The sequence below is a fragment of the Oncorhynchus gorbuscha genome, linkage group LG02 (assembly GCF_021184085.1).
Source record: "Oncorhynchus gorbuscha isolate QuinsamMale2020 ecotype Even-year linkage group LG02, OgorEven_v1.0, whole genome shotgun sequence".
In the NCBI taxonomy this organism is placed as follows: domain Eukaryota; kingdom Metazoa; phylum Chordata; class Actinopteri; order Salmoniformes; family Salmonidae; genus Oncorhynchus; species Oncorhynchus gorbuscha.
Genome location: NC_060174.1, coordinates 86551780 through 86574020, shown reverse-complemented (window position 1 = coordinate 86574020; position 22241 = coordinate 86551780). Strand labels below are relative to the sequence as shown.

General features: G+C 41.6%; 1 protein-coding gene across 2 annotated transcripts in view; it reads right to left on the bottom strand.

Moving 5' to 3' along the window:
- The window catches only part of LOC124012081 (cell adhesion molecule 1-like), a 508450-nt gene that overhangs the window by 38351 nt on the left and 447858 nt on the right, over positions 1–22241 (bottom strand). The window contains exon 9 of one of the 2 annotated variants that reach the window (XM_046325471.1): positions 17580–17660. The exons of the other annotated variant lie outside the window; for it this stretch is intronic. Coding sequence (XP_046181427.1) covers positions 17580–17660 — 81 coding nt within the window. The remainder of the gene's footprint in view (positions 1–17579; positions 17661–22241) is intronic. 2 annotated transcript variants of the gene reach the window in all.

Genomic DNA, 22241 nt, shown 5'->3' with positions numbered 1-22241 from the left:
TCCACCTAGCCTATCAAAGGGCAAGATGGAGCTAATACCATATTGGCTATATCTTTCTGATTCTTTCAGATCTGTGTGTAGGGGCTCGGTGTCACGCCTTGGTCATTGTATTTTGTGTTTTTGTTATATGTTTGGGTAGGCCAGGGTGTGACATGGGTTTATATGTTGTTTTCGTATTGGGGTTTGTATTATTTGGGATCGCGGCTGATTAGGGGTGTGGTATAGGCTTGGCTGCCTGAGGCGATTCCTAATCAGTCAGGTGATTCTCGTTGTCTTGGATTGGGAACCATATTTAGGCAGCCTTAGTTTCGCTTTGTAATTCATGGGTGATTGTTCCTGTCTTTGTGTAGTATTCACCAGATAGGCTGTAATTAGTTTCACGTTCCGTTCTGTTGTTTTTGTATTTAGTTTCAGTTATTTCATGTACCGCGATTCTTTCATTAAAGTCATGAGTAACCTACACGCTGCATTTCGGTCCGACTCTCTTCTTTCAACAGACGAACGCCGTTACACTCGGTGATGTTTTGGGATTGAGCAATAGATGTAAAAACAGACAGAAAAACACATAGACAAACAAGCAGAGACAGACAAATGAAACCATAGCAAGTCATCTTTTCATGTAGTGGCAGAGAGTACAGTAGAGTAATCAAAGGAGAGCAAGACATTAAAACAGCGCTGGTAATCAGGTGCCATGCTGTGGTGGGGCATGCTGTGGTGGGCAGAAGAAAAAGAGGGAAGAGAAACCAACCGTGAGCTGCGGTTTCAGCGCTGGGCGTAGTATCTGAGCACACGAGGGCGAAGGAGAGGAGCGAAGCGGAGGAGCAGTGGTGGTGGTGGAGGGAGGGAACAGGTGGCATGCAAAAAAAGAGGAAATGGGGGCGGGAGGGAGGGAGAAAACAAATGGAACCCATAAGCAAGCATTTAGAGAACCAGTACACGACAAGGACTAAGACATGAGGCTTGAGGGAAATCAAAGAGAATCAAGGTAGCACAAAGATAAAGCACAACACAAACACATCGTACGTCACACCGTGAGGGGAACGCCAAAGCGTTTGCGTGGTACACAGACAGCTCATCAATAGAATACAACTGCACACACACACTCCTGCATTATGTTGGAGGCCAGTGTGGACATGTGTGATTCTGGGGCGTTGGGGGAAAACATTTCACATATTATGGTATGGCTGTGCATATTTCGATTGATATGACATGACTTTGGGAATCTCAATAAATTACAACAGCTGAAACAACCTTTGTCCACAGCAATCATACTAACCTTGATGTGACAAACTGCAATGTTACAGGGCATGCATACTACCAATTGGACCTTTGAGTTAGGCAATACATTTTTTTTTGGTTCCTTAGAGGAGAGAAAATATCAATTTTTCGCAGTCTAAAGCACTGCATATGAAAACCTTCACCCGTTTTTAATATTTCAGTGACAAATATTATATTTTCATGATCAAGAGTATTCCAATGAATTTGCAGAGGACATTAGGTGATAAAACAAGCACTGTTCTATCTCTGCAGCCAATAAATCAGAATTTGCTGTTTATTTAATTTATCCTTTCAACTATAAATAACCATGATGGATCAATAAAAAAAGCCATTAGTTTTGCCGTTGCCTGTACACATTTAAATTCACAATGTACTATCGCAAATGAGTCTAATGCATGGAAGATCTTTGTCATTGTCCCCATGCAGTGCAGTTGTGGGGACACAAGCAAAGGTTGTTTTCCCTTTACCAGACTTTTACTTCATCAGACCTCGAGGTGCAGGAAACTGTAAAGCTTGTTATGCAATGTCAATCGCTGCAAGAGTGTGGTGTAACTCCATATTCTGCTCCCTCTCCAGGGAGATTAAACCAACATCTAGTTGTAATCCGATTGTGGTCTTTTGATGATTTTGGGTACAGTTTTATCAGTTTCCTCTGTGTTTATCAAAAATTGTAGGAAACAAAGGAGATACAATTTGACTGCGCTCCACCGTATCGCTGTAGGGGGAGATGGGAACAGGGGGACTGACTGCGATTGAGTCCCAAATGGCACTATAAATATTCCCTTCGGAAAGTATTCATACCCAATGACTTTTTCCCAATGCTTTGTGTTGTTGCAAATTTGAATTAAACTGGATTTAATAGTATTTCTTTATCTACACAATATTTTGTCAAAGTGGAAGATTTTTATTTATCAAGGAAAAATAACTGAAAAAACACTAATATGCACTACATGGCCAGGGGGTATGCGGACACCCCATCAAATTTGTGGATTCAGCAATTTCAGCCACACCCGTTGCTGACAGGTGTATAAAATCGAGCACACAGCCATGCAATCTCCATAAACAAACATTGGCAGTAGAATGTCCCATACTGAAGATCTGTTGACTTTCAACGTGGCACCCAATATGGGATGCCACCTTTCCAACAAGTCAGTTCGTTCAATTTCTGCACTGCTAGAGCTGACCCGGTCAACTGTAAGTGCTTTTATTGTGAAGTGGAAGGAAACATCTATAAGCAACAATTGATCAGCCGCGAAGTGGTAGGCCACACAAGCTCACAGAATGGGAATGCAGAGTGCTGAAGCGCATAGCGTATAAAAATGATCTGTCTTCGGTTGCAACACTCACTATCGAGTTCCAAACTGCCTCTGGAAACAATGTCAGCACAATAACTGCTCGTCGGGAGCTTAATGAAATGGATTTTCATGGTCGAGCACCCGCACGCACACAAGCCTAAGATCACCATGCCTAGCGTCGGCTGGAGTGGTGTAAAGACCGCTGCCATTGGACTCTGGAGTGTCGAATCACACTTCATCATCTGGCAGTATGATGGATGAATCTGGGTTTGGCGGATGCCAGGAGAACGCTACCTGCCCAAATGCATAGTGCGAACTGTAAAGTTTGGTGGAGGAGAAATAATGGCCTGGGGATGATTTTCATGGTTCGGGCTCGGCCCCTTAGTTCCAGTGAAGGGAAATCTTAATGCTCCAGCTTACAATTACATTCTAGATGATTTTGTGATTCCAACTTTGTGGCAACACTTTCCTGTTTCAGCATGACAATGCGCCTGTGCACAAAACATGGTCCATACAGAAATGGTTTGGCGAGATCGGTGTGGAAGAACTTGACTGGCCTGCACAAAGCCCTGACCTCACCCCCATCAAACACCTTTGTGATGAATTGGAACGGCAACTTCAGTTTCCGACCTCACTAATGCTCTTGTGGCTGAATGGAAGCAAGTCCCCGCAGCAATGTTTCAACATCTAGTGGAAAGCATTCACAGAAGAGTGGAGGCTGTAATAGCAGCTAAAGGGGGACCAACTCTATATTAATGGCCATGATTTTGAGATGTTCAATGATCAGGTGTCCACATACTTTTAGCCATGCAGTGTATCTTAGTTAGATAAGTATTCAACCCCCTGCGTCAATACATGTTAAAATCACCTTTGGAAGTGACTACAGCTGAGTCTTTTTAGGTAAGAGCTTTGCACACCTGGAAAGTTCAATATTTGCCTTTAAAAATAAATTATATTGTTTTTAAGCTTTGTCAAGTTGGTTGTTGATCATTGCTAGACTATTTCCAAGTCTTGCCAGAGATTTTCAAGATGATTTAAGTCACTTTAAATAGGCCACTCAGGAACATTCAAAGTCGTCTTGGTAAGCAACTCCAGTGTATATTTGACCTTCATTTTTTAAACTTGTCTCCCAGCGTCTGTTGGAAAGCAGACTGAAATAGGTTTTCCTCTAGGATTTTGCCTGTGCTTAGCTCTATTGCATTTATTTTTAGCCTAAAAAAACTCCCTCTGCGTTGCTGATGACGAGCATATCCATAACACGATGCAGCCACCATCATGCTTGAAAATATGAAGAGTGGTACTCAGTGTTGTGTTGGATTTTCCCCAAACATAATGCTTCGTATTCAGGACAAAATGTTAATTTCTTTCCCACATGTTTTGCAGTATTACTTTAGTGCCTTATTGCAAACAGAATGCATGTTTTGGAATATTTTTATTCTGTAAAACTTTCTTCTTTTGACTCTGTCATTTAGGTTAGTATTGTGGAGTACTATAATGTTGTTGATCCATCCTCAGTTTTCTCTCATCACAGCCATTAAACTCTGTAACTGTTTTAAAGTCACCATTGGCCTGATGGTGAAATCCCTGAGCGGTTTCCTTTCTCTCCGGCAACTGAGTTAGGAAGGACGCCTGTATCTTTGTGTCTGTTTATTTTTATCTTTACCCATCTACCAATAGATGTCCTTCTTTGCGAGGCATTGGAAACATCTTTAGTCTTGTGCTTAAAATGCACTACTTGAGGTACCTTACAGATAATTGTATGTGTGGGGTACAGAGATGGGGGAAATTACAAAAAATAATAATGTTAACCACTATTGCACACAGAGTGAGTCCATGCAATGTATTATGTGACTTGTTAAGCAAATGTTTACTCCTGAACTAATTTAGGCTTGCCATAACGAAGGGGTTGAATACTTATTGAGTAAAGACATTTCAGCTTTTAATTTTTAATTTGTAAAAAATTCTCACAAAAAAATCTGCTTTGACATTGTGGGCTATTGTGTGTAGATCAGTGGCACAAAATCTAAATTCAATCAATTTTACATTTCTGAAGGCACTGTAGTAGTGAATTATATAGCGAAAATAGGGCTATTTGGGACATCCTGGGATGAAACACGGAGGACTCGGCTGCTTTTAGAAATGCATGGAGATGTCTGCTTGCCAATCAAAGCAGCCTGTCAAGTAACATGGTTTCTCACTGTTTATCAAAGCAGGCCTGTACCCAACCAATGTTAGATTTGTTGTTGAGAAACCTGTCAACAAACACAGATACTATCTGGCGCATCATAAATCATGTGAACAAGGTCAATGTGTCAATATTGGTAACATAACAACAATATATGTATCAAACATATCTAATTCGGACAGGTTTCACACCATCTCAGTCATGGTTAAGTCGGGGCTGGATGCATTTCCAGAGGTATATGTAAACAGACCACCCATGTTGACTCTGTTTCCCTTTCTTATCTACTGTAGACACAAGAGTGAGTGGAGGGAGGTGTTCTCACTTTCCATACCACTCTTCTCACTACCTCTCATGTTGCATCATTGCGCTGTGCCAAGATTCTACATATCAAACCGTCAGGGACACGAAAGTTAACGCTTCGCCTCCCTCGTATTTATTGCCAAAGGAACAGGGAACGGGGAGAGATCTCAGAAGGCAAGACCAGATAAAGTCCCTATCAGAGACTATTCTTATGGCCCTCCAGAAGAAACACATTGTAGTCTGTGTTAAGTAATACCACAGGCCTCCAGTTAGGATGACAGCTCTTTAGCATAATCACTTGAGGAGCTTCTCAGCTAAGCCACTGGCTGTGTCCGAATACCCGTACTTGCGTTCTAAATAGTAGGCATTTTGGGTATGCAAAAAATGATATTATGTGAAATTTTGAGTATGCTTCAAATGCCAGGATGTCATACTAATTTAAGCTTTTCATGTAGTAGAATTCGCTACACACTATTGAGGATAAGAATCGTCTTTTGAGACGTGTTTGACAACAGCTGATAATCAGCAGAGGGGACGAGCTGCACCAAAATTAACGAATGACGGCAATCAACGTAATTGAGCGTCAGACTACGCATTCTTAGTAGGATGAGCCTAGTATGCTGATATGTGTTGTTTAATAGTCTGTAGTACGATTAGTAGACAGTATGCAGTTTAAGTAAGTAGTAGGCAAGCAAGATTTCGGACACTACCACTGTTTCACCTCCTTGGCTTGCTCTTTAAAATGTATTCTGACCTTTTAAAAAGTGGCCACTTCACTGCTCGCTTTTTTTACTAGCTTCTTTGCAGCTGCTACTCCTACACGGAGCGCTCCTAGCGCTTCCTTTATTTGGCTGATTGTAGGCCAGATCACCTCTGGTACGCTTGAAAGTAGAATGAGTTATCAAAGAGGAGCAGACTGCGTGTCCTCAGGACGGAGGGAAGAGAACGACGGAGCGGTTCAATGACAGTGTCCTGAAACAAGTAGGCATGAAGAAAAGAGAATCAAACGTCTGGCACAGTCAAATCGTTCTACATTTTAAGACAATCGTTCGACATCACAACCTCTGTTTGAGGTCTAGTAAAATCTTTTCGGGAAAGACGGGCTCTAAGCAGTCCTCTTAAAACAGCTGGAGGGGCTTCTCAAAGGGCTCCGCTAGGGATGTGTCCTGGTTATGTGTGCTACACTAGCCTGCTATGCGGTAGTAATATATCGCTGCTCATTCAAATAAAGCATCTGTCTCTGCAACCCTCAATCATTGGTGGCCCCTGGATGTCTGCTAACCCCATTACTTGGCTGTGACTGCCGCACCAGCCGGTCAATATGTCTACTGATGAGCTATCGCCAGCCCATGGTTCGGACCTCCTCCTCCTTCTCCCTTTCTTTCTCTTGCCTTGTGTCGCAGGTCACCTGAGGCAGGAGCGTCCTTGCTGACATCAGCAGCTAACATCAGCAGACGTGACAATGGGCTACTGATAATACCACTGCACCACAACCTCTGCAAAGCCTATTCTGGTTGACAGTACATATGAGAGAATCCCCACTGGAACCAGTGTCTGCACTGTAGAAGTAAAATGCCCACAGTTAAATCATACTTTTTAGTCAAGGAGGCTTGATATGGGTTTGATAAGAGTCAAAATCAGTGGTGTAGTGGAGGGTAAACACACATTAAGATTGCAAATAATCCTGCAGCAACAGGAAACGTGAATTATTATGTGGATTATAATTATCTGACATTTTTGTAGGGGCTGTTCCATTTTTCGTGAGGGCAAATCAAGTCTGAAATTTAAGAGAGTACATTAGGGGTAAAATGTTTACCCACCTTTTGCGAAAACAATTATTGAAAGCATTACTTTACTCACTGCGAATGGTAATCAGCGTTTAAACTATTTTTTAACACTACATAACTGGTAAAAATACAAATCTTTAGTGGAGTACATTATCTAAGGAAAGATACAGACATGGTCAGCTGCAAGGAAGAACTGAGAAGGCAAAGCCCCTCCAATTAGTTCATGATGACCATCTCAAGCTAATATTTTTTTATGTTCAGAGCTTTCTCGGTGCACTTCTGTATCAGTTCTGCCTCACATTTCGATGTAATTCATTAAGATATGACCCTCTGGATAAACACTACATTACCAAAAGTATGTGGACACCTGCTTCTCGAACATCTCATTCCAAAAACATGAGCATTAATATGGAGTTGGTCCCCTCTTTTCTGCTATAACAGCCTCCAATCTTCTGGGAAGGCTTTCCACTAGATGTTAGAACATTGCTGCGTGGACTTGCTTCCATTCAGCCACAACAACATTAGTGAGGTCGGGCACTGATGTTGGGCAATTAGGCCTGGCTCCCAGTTGGTGTTCCAAATCATCCCAATGGTGTTCAATGGGGTTGAGGTCAGGGCTCTGGCTGGGCCACTCAAGGACATTTCCTCCAGAAGTGACGCTTGGCATTCAGGCCAAAGAGTTCAATCTTGGTTTCATCAGACCAGAGAATCTTGTTTCTCATGGTCAGTCTTTAGGTGCCTTTTCGCAAACTCCAAGCGGAATGTCATGAGACTTTTACTTAGGAGTGGCTTCCGTCTGGCCACTCTACCATAAAGGCCTGATTGGTGGAGTGCTACAGAGATGGTTGTCCTTATGGAAGTTTCTCCCATCTCCACAGAGGAACTATGGTGCTCTGTCAGTGTGACCATCGGGGGTCTTGTTCACCTCCCTGACCAAGGCCCTTCTCCCCGATTGCTCAGTTTGGCCGAGCGGCCAGCCCTAGGAAGAGTGTTGGAGGTTCCAGACTTCTTCCATTTAAGAATGATGGAGGCCACTGTGTTCTTGGGGATCTTCAATGCTGCAGACATTGTTTTTGGTACCTTTACCCAGATCAGTGCCTTGACTCAATCCTGTCTCGGAGCTTGGACAATTCCTTCGACCTCATGGCTTGGTTTTCACTTTGACATGAACTGTCAACTGTGGGACCTTATATAGACAGGTGTGTGCCTTTCCAAATAATGTCCAATCAATTGAATTGACCAATCAAGTTGTAGAAACATCTTAAGGATGATCAATGGAAACAGGATGCAACTGAGCTCAATTTTGAGTCTCATAGCAAAGGGTCTGAATACTTATGTAAATAAGATATTTCTGTTTTTTAGTTTTAATACATGTGCAAAACATTTTAAAAACTGGTTTTCGCTTTGTCATTATGGGGTATTGTGTGTAGATTGCTGAGAAGAAAAAAATATTTTAGAATAAGGCTGTAACGTAACAAAATGTAGAAAAAGTCAAGGGGTCTGAATACTTTCCGACAGCACTGTATAGCCCATTCTTATTCTGTTAGTGGGTGGTTACAGCAATCACTACAGAATGACATTGCTTTGGCCACAGATTATATTAATCATAAACTTCCCAACATTCTATATTTAAATTAACTTGACATCAATGATCTTGCTTAATTGACATCAATTATCAGAGAATGTCCATTCAAATCAAGGTGTAAGAATCATCTTCTGTTGATGCGCACACGCACACCAAGCTTCATTGTTGTAGGACGTAGGTGATTCAGGCCTAGCTAGCTGATTACCTTCCCCAGCCTGCTTTATGAGTTCCATCTCCTTGGAGCCATCATGGAGCGCAAACATTGCCTCAAATAACAATATACCTCTACATAAAAAAGACGTATTGGGTGCATTTCTGTGTTTGCATGTTGTTAAGCCTAATAAATTCAGCGGGATGCGCTCAATGAGTGGTGTATCACACAACTGCAGTTGTTGTTTTCCCCCATTGTAATGCAATTGACCTTTAGTGAATTAGCCCATCCTCTGCCGGCGAGCCATCCCTCTCTGTCTCTGCTTTATGCTGCTGGAAAGAATCAAGAGAAATGGACAACTCTATCTTGCAAGTGCTTGTGCAGGCAAGGGCAATTCATTTGTTCAATCCCAAAATCAGTTTACCAGATGGTGTTTATGCAATTTAAGTATTGACAAAAGCGTTTTTGTTGTTGTCGTTTTTATGTTTGGAGGGGGTGAAATGAATTGGTTGCCGTCTCTAGCTTTTCATCAATTAACAGGCGGTGGCACCTCGGTCTCCTAATTCATTTCCGTTTTATTAGCGGGGGTACATTTTATTAATGGCTTTTTCTGTCTCCCAAACGCTGCTTTACGAGTGTCTATTTACGTTGCTGGGTTGAGCTGACTGTAATTCTCTGACGGCTCGTTTTGGTACATCATTAGTCATATACTGTATTTAAGCTGAAAGAGAAAGGGAGCGAAGAAGTAAGGGGAGGGAGGGAAGGCACGCAAGGGATGGAGAAAGAGAGGGGAGAGTAGGAGAGAGAGGGAGCCAGAGAGAATGCTAGAGAGTTGTATGAAGAGAGAGCAGGAAAGATAGAGGTAGGGAGTATTCTAGATGACTAAGTGTCTTGGTATCTGTGGACTTTTCCAAACAGGAGTGGGTCCGCATTAGAGATGACATTAGAGATGACAATAACTACTGTTGCCCCTGACTACCAAAAGGACAACGGTCTGCCCTTAGGACAGGGCCAGCACAAAACGCTGCATGTCAAGCGGAAAAGCTCTTTCTTTGCCTTTCTGACTGACATAAAGATAGAGAAGGAGATGGAGGGAACAGAAGAAAAGGAGGGAAACAATACAAAGAGGGAGGGCAAGAATAGGGGAAGCTGAAAGAATGATTTGGTAGGAATAATGCTTTGGGAATAGAACCAAAAAGAACGCGCGATAATGGGAGGGATAAAGTAGATGGGAAAGGCTAAAAATGGAGACATACAGATAGAACGAGAGCGAGCTTTGACCTTTAATCACATTTGCAAAAGCTTTTTAAAAGCAAAAATATGGCAAAATATCGATACACATACATTTTGGAGCTGTGTTCAGGGGGCATTTTTATTTATTTATTAATCTGTCCCTCGTGCGGATGGTAGTGAGCAAGGTCCTTCCATATAGCCATTTATTTGCTGTGTAAATGGCAATTTAGTAATATCTAAATGTCACCTCCTGAAGCCGCTGAGCACCTTAGTCTTGAGTTGAGGCTATAATAGATTTTCTATAAAAGTGCAGTACACCCCCATTCCAGTCTCCTTATAGCCAGTTTATCAAAAATGTATTACATTTCTAAGTGGCATCTACCCCGCGGGGGCTTTGATAGATTTGCTTGCCGCTACTGCCTCTGATCTATACGCATCTGCGCTCGTGGAGAAATATAATCAGCCGGCAGAGCGCATAACGTCCATAAGAGACTGTTCCTTCACATCTATATACACAGGAATAATGTTAAAAGTTAAAAGCAAAAAGACGATTTGGGAAAGATACCAGTAAATGGGGTTTATCTTTCTAATTATGACGAGTCGGCCATGTTGAGGTCCACTTTATTATGTGCAACATCATTGGAACAATGTGTCATAATTATTTACAGTGCAGTATGTCTACAGCATGTGCAAGTTAAGTTTGTCACTGTGTTCCTGCATAAGTAAACGTTATTCTCAGTAAGTGTTCAGTGCATTAACGTCTATAATCGTGCAGGAATGCTGCACTGCGGCTGACCCATTGCTTCCAACTCATTGGGGTGTGTCACCGGACAACGGGACCAGGAAGATTTGAATTCACTGGCCATTTAATAAACATCTTTTAGGTGCATAATCCATTAGGGTGTACATCCACTGTGCTCAGAATGACAGAAATCACATTTAGATTATGATAATTAATCAGAATATGTAACTCCTCATTTTCAAACACTTGCCAAAATGTCATTCGCGGGAAAACTCTATTCTAAACAGCGCACCTAATGACTGTGGTTCCATATGTGACAGAATTGAAAATATCCGTTAGAAATTTACACTGAACATCGCAGCTTGCAAAAAAATCGCAGCTTGAAACAATTTCCAGTTATAGTTCGTGTAAGGAAATCAGTCAATTGAAATGAATGAATTAGGCCCTAATCTATGGATTTCACATGAATGGGCAGAAGAACACAGCCATTGTTGGGCATGGGCCCACCCACTTGGGAGCCAGGCCCAGCCAATCGGAATTAGTTTTTCCCTCAAAAGGGCTTTATTACAGACAGAAATACCCCTCAGTTTCATGCTCTGTCCGGATGGCTGGTCTCAGACAATCCTGCAGGTGATGAAGCTGGATGTGAAGATCCTGGGCTGGCGTGGTTACACGTGGTCTGTGGTTGTGAGGTCGGTTGGGCGTACTGCCAAATTCTCTAAAACAACGTTGGAGGCGGCATATGGTAGAGAAATTAACATTCAATTCTCTGGAAACAGCTCTGGTGGACATTCCTGCAGTCAGCATGCCAATTGCAAGCTTCCTCAAAACTTAAGACATCTGTGGTAATGTATTGCGTGACAAAACTGCACATTTCAAAGTGGCCTTTTATTGTCCTCAGCACAAGGTGCACCTGTGTAATGATCATGCTGTTTAATCAGCTTCTTGATATGCCACACCTGTCGGGTGGATGGATTATCTTGACAGAGGAGAAATGCTCACTAACTGGGGTGTAAACAAATTTGTGCATAACATTTGAGCGAAACAAGCTTTTTGTGTATGGAACATTTCAGGGATATTTTATTTCAGCTCATGAAACATGGGACCAACACTTTACATGTTGTGTTTATATTTTTGTTCAGTATACATAAAGCAGACAAATAAATACAGTAGAAAATTAGATAAATTCAGGTTCTTTCAATTGTATTCATCCTCCCTTTCGATATGTCTTGAACTACTCTTTTTATCAATTCCCCATTATATACGTTTACTACTAGTGACATACAGTATCAGTCAAAAGTCTGGATACGCCTACTCATTCAAGTGTTTTTCTTTATTTTTTACTATTTTCTACATTGTAGAATAATAGTGAAGACATCAAAACTATGAAATAACACATATGGAATCATCTAGTAACTAAAACAGTGTTAAACAAAGCAAAATATATTTCCGATTTTAGATTCTTCAAAGTCTCCACCGTTTGAACAATAAAATACCTCATATTATTTTATTGCGATACTAGATTACATGAGTCTGACAAAGCAGATAACAGCCTACTTAGACACACCCACTTGTTTGGTGTGAGTAGAAGGTGTAACTAATCAGCATCGTCATTAGGCCTTTGGTCTTTCACTTAATCCAATCAGATGGCATAATCGAGCACAATGCCTGTTTTTTCCAGGTCTAGGTTTGTTCCAACCGTGCGGAGAAAGGTCTGTCAGAGACTTTGATTGTATTTCTAGTTCATGGCTGCTCTGCTCAAACACCAGTTGTAAAGTGTTGTCTTGTTTATGCACAATCAGGAGATTTGAAATTGCAATGCCAAAAATGGCCTTTAGCAACTGTTTCTGACAATGAGTGTCATTATGAACAAAGAGAGACAATCGTGCATTTACTAACCGTTGCAAATGGCTTTATGTGGCACTAAGTTGAAAATCTAATACAATCAAATGGTTATAGTTAGTCCACAATAGTATGGCAACCGAGATGTCATAATAGAGTTGATTAATGATTTGTGACATCGTCTGGTCATGCACATATTAGCGATTGGACTGAGAAAGGAAATACAGTTCGCGATAGTGATAGGTCACATCCATTACTCACTTAACAGAATGTTTCAACATCAATTATAGATCAACTGGAGCCTGCAAATACTAGGGCTCGTTGTCAAAAAGCGTCTCAGAGTAGAAGTGCTGATCTAGGATCAGGTCTCCCTCCCTGTCCATGTAGTCTTATTCATTTTTACCTCAAAGGCAAAACTAATCATAGATCAGCACTCTTATTCTGAGATGGTCAGTACATGTGGTCCCAGATCTAGAGGACTCATTGGTATCTTGTCAGTGTTTCTCCAAGACAAAAAAATAATAAAGTCTGTTTTGTTTGGGGGGCTTAAAAGTAAGCCTAAGCAGTAGTAAGGAGAAACATTGAATCTGCAGTAACTGGTGAGCTAAGGTAGCAGGAATTGCAACAGAAAAATAAAATCTATTGCCTGTTCATTGCATCAGGTACAACATGATACAAGAAAGGCAGGGGAGAGATCAGAGCTAAATATATCCATGTACCTCCTTTCTGTATAATAGCCATAACAGGAAATAGGATCAAACGACTGACTCCATGCAATGATAACATCAGTGCTCAGCATTTACAACGCCGGCTCCAAAGGCTAACAAAAGTTTAGTCGAGCACCGATCTGAACTTTAACATATCACTTTACCGCTAACTGCGGTCATTGTGAATGCATTCTCGCAACAGCGCAAGGGGACAGTTAATTTTTCGCATATTGCTTTTGCATAAGACAAATATATTTTGAGGAGTGGCAATGGACCTGAGCTGTTCTGGTCGAAGTGAGACACACCTCACTAGAGGAAATAAGAGTCTACTGCTCTACAATATATGAATGTGAATGGAAGAGAAGGGAGTCGTCCGCCTGTCCCAGTTCCAGCTTTCTTGTCTGAGCGTTTGAAAATAGGAAACACAAAAGAGTCAGACAGGACGGGATACAGCCCCAGATCGTGATAAGATTGTGGGAGCAACGAGAGAGAGAGGAGAGAGGGGGAGAAGGGAGAGGGAGATGGTGAGAGGGAGAGAAAGGGAGAAAGAGAGAGGGAGAGAGAGGGAGAAAGAGAGGGGGAGAAGGGAGAGGGAGATGGTGAGTGGGAGAGAAAGGGAGAAAGAGAGAGGGAGAGAGAGAGGGGGAGAAGGGAGAGGGAGATGGTGAGTGGGATAGAAAGGGAGAGGGAGAGAGGGAGAGAGAGAGGGGGAGAGGGAGATGGTGAGTGGGAGAGAAAGGGAGAGGGAGAGAGAGAGGGGGAGAAGGGAGAGGGAGATGGTGAGTGGGAGAGAAAGGGAGAGGGAGGGGGAGAAGGGAGAGGGAGATGGTGAGTGGGAGAGAAAGGGAGAGGGAGAGAAGGAGAGAGAGAGGGGGAGAAGGGAGAGGGAGATGGTGAGTGGGAGAGAAAGGGAGAAAGAGAGAGGGAGAGAGAGAGGGGGAGAAGGGAGAGGGAGATGGTGAGTGGGAGAGAAAGGGAGAGGGAGAGAGAAAGCGGGTGAACATTTTAGAGAGAATTGTGATGGGTGCAAGCGGGCAACTCTGAGGAGTGCCATTGACAGCCTCGAGTTGCAGTGGGAGGGACCCTGAGCCTGGCCCCTCCAGTAGGAACACAAAAATATAATCCAAATATAATATAATCCCAAAATATAATCCAGACAGTGTTCGTTTGTATGTCTGATCGTCGAGATCTGAGTTTGTGTTTTAACACTATTTTGCTTAATATGAATTACAAATGTAAATATCTCTGCCATTTTTAAAGTCATGCCACCTTCCGTCCTTGAATTTTCCAAAATAAGTATATTTAACACGTATGCTTTTAGAATTTGATAAGAAGTTAAGAGGACAATGTCCAAGAAGTTACTTGTTTAAGTCACATGAGGGTAAGACGTTTTAATTTATATACAGTATAGTATCAGAAGAGCAGTCTGAGGTTTCCAAAACAATTAAAATACTACCAAATTGAAGAGATGAGCTCTATTTCAAAATGTAACTTTTCCAAGAATAACCACTGTTCCATGCGCTCCACACTTGAGCACATGGAAACAGATAGCCTATATTAACATTAACAAATTAAAATGCTATTGTGTTCTTTGAATTGTTTTTGAATTCTAATGTTACTCAAGACCTTCACAAACACAACCATAATATTTGTTTTACGATAGCATACTGTATATGAAATGTGTTTATTATTTATTCATCTCTGAAGCTGGAGACTCTTACCTCTCTCACTAGCATTAAGCACCAGCTGTCAGAGCAGATCACAGATCACGGCACCTGTACATAGCACATCTGTAAATAGCCCATCCAATCTACCTCATCCCCATACTGTATTTATTAATCTTGCTCCTTTGCCCCCCAGTATCTGAACTTGCACATTCATCCTCTACACATCCTACCATTCCAGTGTTTAATTGCTATATTGTAATTACTTTGCCACCATGGCCTATTTATTGCCTTACCTCTCTTATCCTACCTCATTTGCACATGCTGTATATAGATTTTCATACTGTATTATTGATTGTATGTTTGTTTATTCCATGTGTAACTCTGTGTTGTTGTATGTGTCGAACTGCTTTGCTTTACCTTGGCCAGATCGCAGTTGCAAATGAGAACTTGTTCTCAACTAGCTTACCTGGTTAAATAAAGGTGAAATTAAAAATAAAATAAATTATTAGACTGTTAGAATATTGGAGTCAAAATTACTTGTTTTGGCATGAAGGGGGGTCCCAAGAAGCCAGGCTTTTCTAGTGTTAATTACCCTGATCCTGTCACTTTGTTGTAAATGTGGATGCTATATACAGTTGAAGTCGGAAGCATAACAGAAGTAATTTTTCCAACAATTGTTTACAGACAGATTATTTCACTTATGTATCACAGTGGGTCAGAAGTTTAAATACACTAAGTTGACTGTGCCTTTAAACAGAATGGAAAATTCCAGAAAATGATGTCATGGCTTTAGAAGCTTCTGATAGGCTAATTGACATCATTTGAGTCAATTAGAGGTATACCTGTGGATGCATTTCAAGGCCTACCTTCAAACTCAGTGCCGCTTTACTTGACATCATGGGAAAATCAAAGGAAATCAGCCAAGACCTCAGAAAAATATTTGTAGACCTCCACAAGTCTGGTTCATCCTTGGGAGCAATTTCCAAACGTCTGAAGGTACCACGTTCATCTGTACAAACAATAGTACGCAAGTATAAACACCATGGGACCACGCAGCCATCATACCACTCAGGAAGGAGACACATTCTGTCTCCTAGAGATGAACGTACTTCGGTGCAAAAAGTGCAAATCAATCCCAGAACAACAGCAAAAGACCTTGTGAAGATGCTGGAGGAAACAGGTACAAAATTATCTATATCCACAATAAAACGAGTCCTATATTGACATAACCTGAAAGGCCGCTCAGCAAGGAAGAAGCCACTGCTCCAAAACCGCCATAAAAAAGACAGACTACAGTTTGCAACTGCACATGGGGACAAAGGTCATACTTTTTGGAGAAATGTCCTCTGGTCTGATGAAACAAAAATAGAAATGTTTGGCCATAATGACCATCGTTATGTTTGGAGGAAAAAGGGGGAGGCTTGCAAGCCGAAGAGCACCATCCCAACCATGAAGCACGGGGTGGCAGCATCATGTTGTGGGGGTGCTTTGCTGCAGGAGGGACTAGTGCACTTCACAAAATAGATGGCATCATGAGGTAGGAAAATTATGTGGATATATTGATGCAACATCTCAAGACATCAGTCAGGAAGTTAAAGCTTGGTCGCAAATGGGTCTTCCAAAAGGACAATGACCCCAAGCATACTTCCAAAGTTGTGGAAAAATGGATTCAGGACACCAAAGTCCAGGTATTGGAGTGGCCATCACAAAGCCCTGACCTCAGTACTGTTGACAATTTGTGGGCAGAACTGAAAAAGAGCATGCGAGCAAGGAGGCCTACAAACCTGACTCAGCTTGTGGAAGGCGACCTGAAACATTTGACCAAAGTTAAACAATTTAGGAAATGCTACCAAATAGTAATTGAGTGTATGTAAACTTCTGACCCACTGGGAATGTGATGAAAGAAATAAAAGCTGAAATAAATGGATGTCATAAGGTGAATGCACCAATTTGTAAGTCGCTCTGGATAAGAGCGTCTGCTAAATGACTTAAATGATGTAAATGTAATAAATCATTGTTTCTACTATTATTCTGACATATCACATTCTTAAAATAAAGTGATCCAAACTGACCCAAGACAGGGAATTTTTTACTAGGATTAAATGTCAGGAATTGTGAAAAACTGTTTAAATGTGTTTAGCTAAGGTGTATGTAAACTTCCGACGTCAACTGTATGTCCACTATTATTATTTCGATCTCAGTCTCAATTTTATGGAAATTGTTTGGAAAAAGAATCCTGACCGATTAGGCCTGTTTTTGCCTTGGACTATGCATGACTGACACCTGTTTGTAATGTTGGGACATGCTGAGCCAGGAGCGTCTGTCTGTGCCTAAGGCCTGCGATTCTGATAACACCATTATGTCTGCATTTGTCATATTTCCTAAATCATGTCCATTTTCGGGGTTAGACTTCTGACATGATTATGTACCAGACCAAGACATGCTCTATTTTTTAATAAGACTTGGTAGAGATTGCATGGTATCTACCAGTCCAGGATTTGGTTGCAAACTTCCAGAGATCAACAATAAAAACATAACAATATGTCTCAATCTTATCAGGACTGGCAGACAGCAAATATTTATATTTTCCTCACACACTAGGGGGTTGTCAGGTCATACATTACGATGGGTGGTGGTAATGGTACCTGTAGAATAAACATGCTTACATACGCACACACTCACAGTGTGGATGTTGTAAGTGGTGGTGTTTGTGGTGTGGTGGGTAACGCATATGCACACAAACAATGCACGCACAACCAGCACGCGCACACACAAACACAGGGAGGTGGTGGGAGGTTATACTGTACCTGCAGTGGCTTCAGGGAGAGAGATGGTGGTGGGAATTGTGGTGGTAGCTGTAGTGGGTATAGGGGTAGTGGTGGGGGCATCTGGATGAAGAAAACAAATACATGACAGACAGAAACTAATGAGTAAACCATGAAAACAAAATACACAACGAAACAGACCTGGGTTAAAATACCACTTGAAATCTTTCAAATACTTTGAGCGTTTGTGCTTGGCCGCCTAGAGTGCCAGATTGTCAGGGTTGAGACTGTTGTATTGGCATGAAGTCAGGCCAGCTTAATCAAGCACAGATAAAGTATTAGAAATGATTTAAAATAGTATTTGGACCTGGATTTGCAGTGAAATAAGGCAATTGTGATGAGGACATTATTGATACCAGTGATAGTGTATGTGTGTGCCTCTAAGCCTGTCATAAACTAAGTTATGTAAAACATTTATTAAGTTTAGGTATTCATTCAAAGTAGTTAAGAAGCCATAACTCACGGTTTAGCCCTTCCTCGTTGCGAGGCTACAGTATGTTAACAGGCAATCGCATTGCCCCTATTGGACAAGTAATTGCCATGTACAATACCAGTCAAAAGTTTGGACACACCTACTCATTCTTATTATTATTTATATATATATATATATTTTTTACAATTTTCAACATTGTAGAATAATAGTGAAGACATCAAAACGATTAAATAACACATATGGAATCATGTAGTAACCAAAAAAGTGCTGAACAAATCGAAATATGTTTTATATTTGAGATTCTTTAAAGTAGCCACCCTTTGACTTGATGACAGCTTTACACACTCTTGGCATTCTCTCAACCAGCTTCATGAGATAGTCACCTGGAATGCATTTAAATTAACATGTGTCTTGTTAAAAGTTAATTTGTGGGCTTTCTTTCCTTTTAATGAGTTTGAAACAATCAGTTGTGTTGTGACAAGGTAGGGGTGGTATACAGAAGATATCCCTATTTGGTAAAATACCAAGTCCATATTTGGGCAAGAACAGCTCAAATAAGCAAAGCGAAACGACAGTCCTTCAATACTTTAAGACATTAAGGTCAGTTGCAAAAACCATCAAGCACTATGATGAAACTGGCTCTCATGAGGACCACCACTGGAAAGGAAGACCCAGAGTTAACACTGCTGCAGTTCATTAGAAATACCAGCCTCAGAAATTGCAGCCCAAATAAATGCTTCACAGAGTTCAAGTAATGGACTCTATCATTTGTTTTTCAACAGGACAATGACCCAACACACCTCCAGGCTGTGTAAGGGCTATTTGACCACGAAGGAGAGTGATGGAGTGCTGAATCAGATGACTTGGCCTCCACAATCACCCGACCTCAACCCAATTGAGACGGTTTGGGATGAGTTGGACCGCAGAGTGAAGGAAAATTAGCCAACAAGTGCTCAGCACATGTGGGAACTCCAAGACTGTTGGAAAAGCATTTCAGGTGAAGCTTGTTGAAAGAATGCCAAGGGTGTGCAAAGCTGTCAAGGCAAAGGAGGCTACTTTGAAGAATCTCAAATATAAAATATATTTGGATTTGTTTAACATTTTTTTGCTTAGTACATGTGTTATTTCATAGTTTCAATATCTTCACTATTATTCTACAACATATAAAATAGTAAAAATAAAGAAAAACCTTTGAATGAGTAGGTGAGTCCAAACTTTTGACTGGCACTGTAATAAATACATACAGCATAACTTAAATTCACCATTCCCGAAAAATGCTTGGCTCGTGCATAATCCACTGGAGCTTGGGCTGCGGCATCCAAATGTGTCAATGAATCTCTCCTACGGATATACTGTTGGCATTATATCAGTAAAAAGCCCCATCACAAGTTCAAACAGAAAAAAACTAGAAATCCCAAACTCGATCCTTTAAAATAACATGATGGACATGATTAGTGATGAAAATGCAATGTCCAACGCTCATGACATCAACAAACAAACAAACACAGTGGCACAACGTGATGTCTAAGGGAGGGAGGGACGTTCGACACACAGACTTTCAGCTCAAGGCAACCCCCCCAGTTGCATTTTACTTTTACTTCATTAGTCGGCTCACCCCCCATCAATAACTGTAGGGGGACATCAAAAGTGACATTCTCTCAGTCGGAGTGGTGGTGCTGCATTAATAAGAACCTAGGGCTGAGGCTTTCAGTCAGGAGAGAGGCTCGAACACTCGGCATGCTGCTCAGATTGCCTGAGAGTGTACCAAAAAACAGTGGGAAGTGTTAAAGGAGTGCAAAGAGCGGGTGATTGGGGCCGCTTTTTCCAGCGATGAGAGAGACAACAACCAAACAGGTTAATGAAATGAGGGGGGGGGAAGAGAAAGAGGGAAATAGAGGGAGGGGGGTGGAGAGAGAGTGAGAGCGAAATAGAAATAGAGAGAGAGAGAGAGCGAAGTAGAAATAGAGAGAGAGAGAGAATTTTCTGTTGTGCTGAAAGTCATGAGCAGTGACTTGCGCCCGCCGCCACAACTGTTTGCCGGTCTGTCCCCATCTAGCCAGACAGGTACCACTGTGTTAACATCTGTGTAGGTGGGGGGAGATTTGCAGACAGTCTCCCATCCTACCTCCCTCCCTGCTTTGTTTGTTGTCTGTGTTCCATCAGAACATCACGGCAGGAGGGCCCAGAGACACTTTCCAACAGACTAATGATGAGATGTGGAAGACAGGCAGGCAGGGAGGGACACATCAGAGAGACGGATGTGCTTGGGCAGTGACAGCTTAAACGTTGTCTTCAAACATGCTGTGTTTACCAAGCCTTTTAATATCACTGACAGGATAAGCAAATAATATTTGAAATGACGCATTTTTTAAAATATTTTTTTTTAACCTTTATTTAACTGGGCAAGTCAGTTAAGAACAAATTAATATTTACAATTACGGCCTAGGAACAGTGGGTAAACTGCCTTGTTCAGGGGCAGAACAACCAATTTTTACCGATCTAGCAACCTTTCGGTTATTGGCCCAACTCTCTAACCACTAGGCTATCTGCCGCCAATAATGCCAATAATGCATGGCAATAAAATGAAATGAATGCTGCCCATCCCTGCAGGAAAATAATGCTTATAAGAAATCCTGCTACGCCCACTGACGAACCGTCAGACAGACAAAGCATCAATACAGGACTATGATCGAATCCTAATACACTGGCTCTGACGCTCGCTGGATGTGGCAGGGCTTGCAAAACATCACAGATTACAAAGGGATACACAGCCGTAAGCATCCCAGTGACACAAGCCTACCAGGCGAGCTAAATGCCTTCTATGCTTGCTTCGAGGCAAGAAACACTGAACCATGCATGAGAGCATCAGCTGTTCTGGACAACTGTGTGATCACACTCTCCGTAGCCGATGTGAGTAATATCTTTAAACAAGTTAACATTCAAAAGGCCGCAGGGCCAGACGGACTTCCAGGACGCTTACTCAGAGCATGAGCCCTTAAAATCGTAAAAGACCCCAGCCACCCAAGTCATAGACTGTTCTCTCTGCTACCGCATGTCAAGCGGTACCGATTCACCAAGTCTGAAACCAACAGGACCCTGAACAGCTTCTAATCCAAGCCATAAGACTGATACATAGTTAAATAGTTTACCAAATAGCTACCCGGACTACCTGTATTGACCCTTTTCACACTAACTTTTTTGACAAATCAAATACGCTGTTGCTACTATTCATTATCTGTCAATTTATTCCTAGTTATATGTACATACAGTATCTACCTCAGTTACCCAGTACTCATCAACTCTGTACTGGTACCCCGTGTATATAGCCAAGTTATCGTTATTCATTGTGTATTTATTATTACTTTTATTATTATTTGTTATACTTATCCGTTTCTCTATGTTCTTTCTCTCTGCATTGTTGGGAAGAGCCCGTAAGTAAGCATTGATTGCACTGTTAGTCTACACCTGTTGTCAAAATACATTTCATTCAAGCTTGAAGGTAAAGAAATTAAGAAATGGTGCTTGTATCTACTGAAATGGAGGGTTCAATATCTCCATCACTTTCATTGCTTTTGGTTCTGACTGACAGTTTGTAATATTAGCTGCAACTTGTGTGTCTGAAATGAGCATGTGCCAGTGAGCTGTTTTCATAGCTTATGAATGATGTCAAAAGAGATTAGAGGGAAATCTAAGGACCTCTGCTATGACTTCACCTCAAAATTTTAAGCATACCTGGTGTAGACTAGGGCTGTGTCTCAAATGGCATCCTATTCCCATTATAGTGCACTATTTTGACCAGTAAGTAGTGCACACAGAAAAAAGAGGGTTTCATTTGGGATGTAACCAAGGCTATTGAACATTTTCAATTGCCCTTCCATAGGTAAAAGCTGGGGTAAATAAAACAGGTGTGACTTACAGATGTGACTAGTATGACAACCCATAACTCTAACCCTAACCATAACCAATTGGGTTCACTGGTGCGATATCCCTTTAGTTTTTCCGGACTGAAACACACATTCTTTAATTTTACTACGAGGATCAAATCACAATGGGCAGCATTACATCTTTCTAAATGTTTCTTCACGTCAACAACACTCAATGTCGGCGGCCATCTTGTGGTGTATACAAGGGTCACCTTCCCTCTACTGGAGCTCATCCAGAATACCGTCGGTATATCTGTAGCACTTTCCATCTCCCCAGGGGGGGGGACA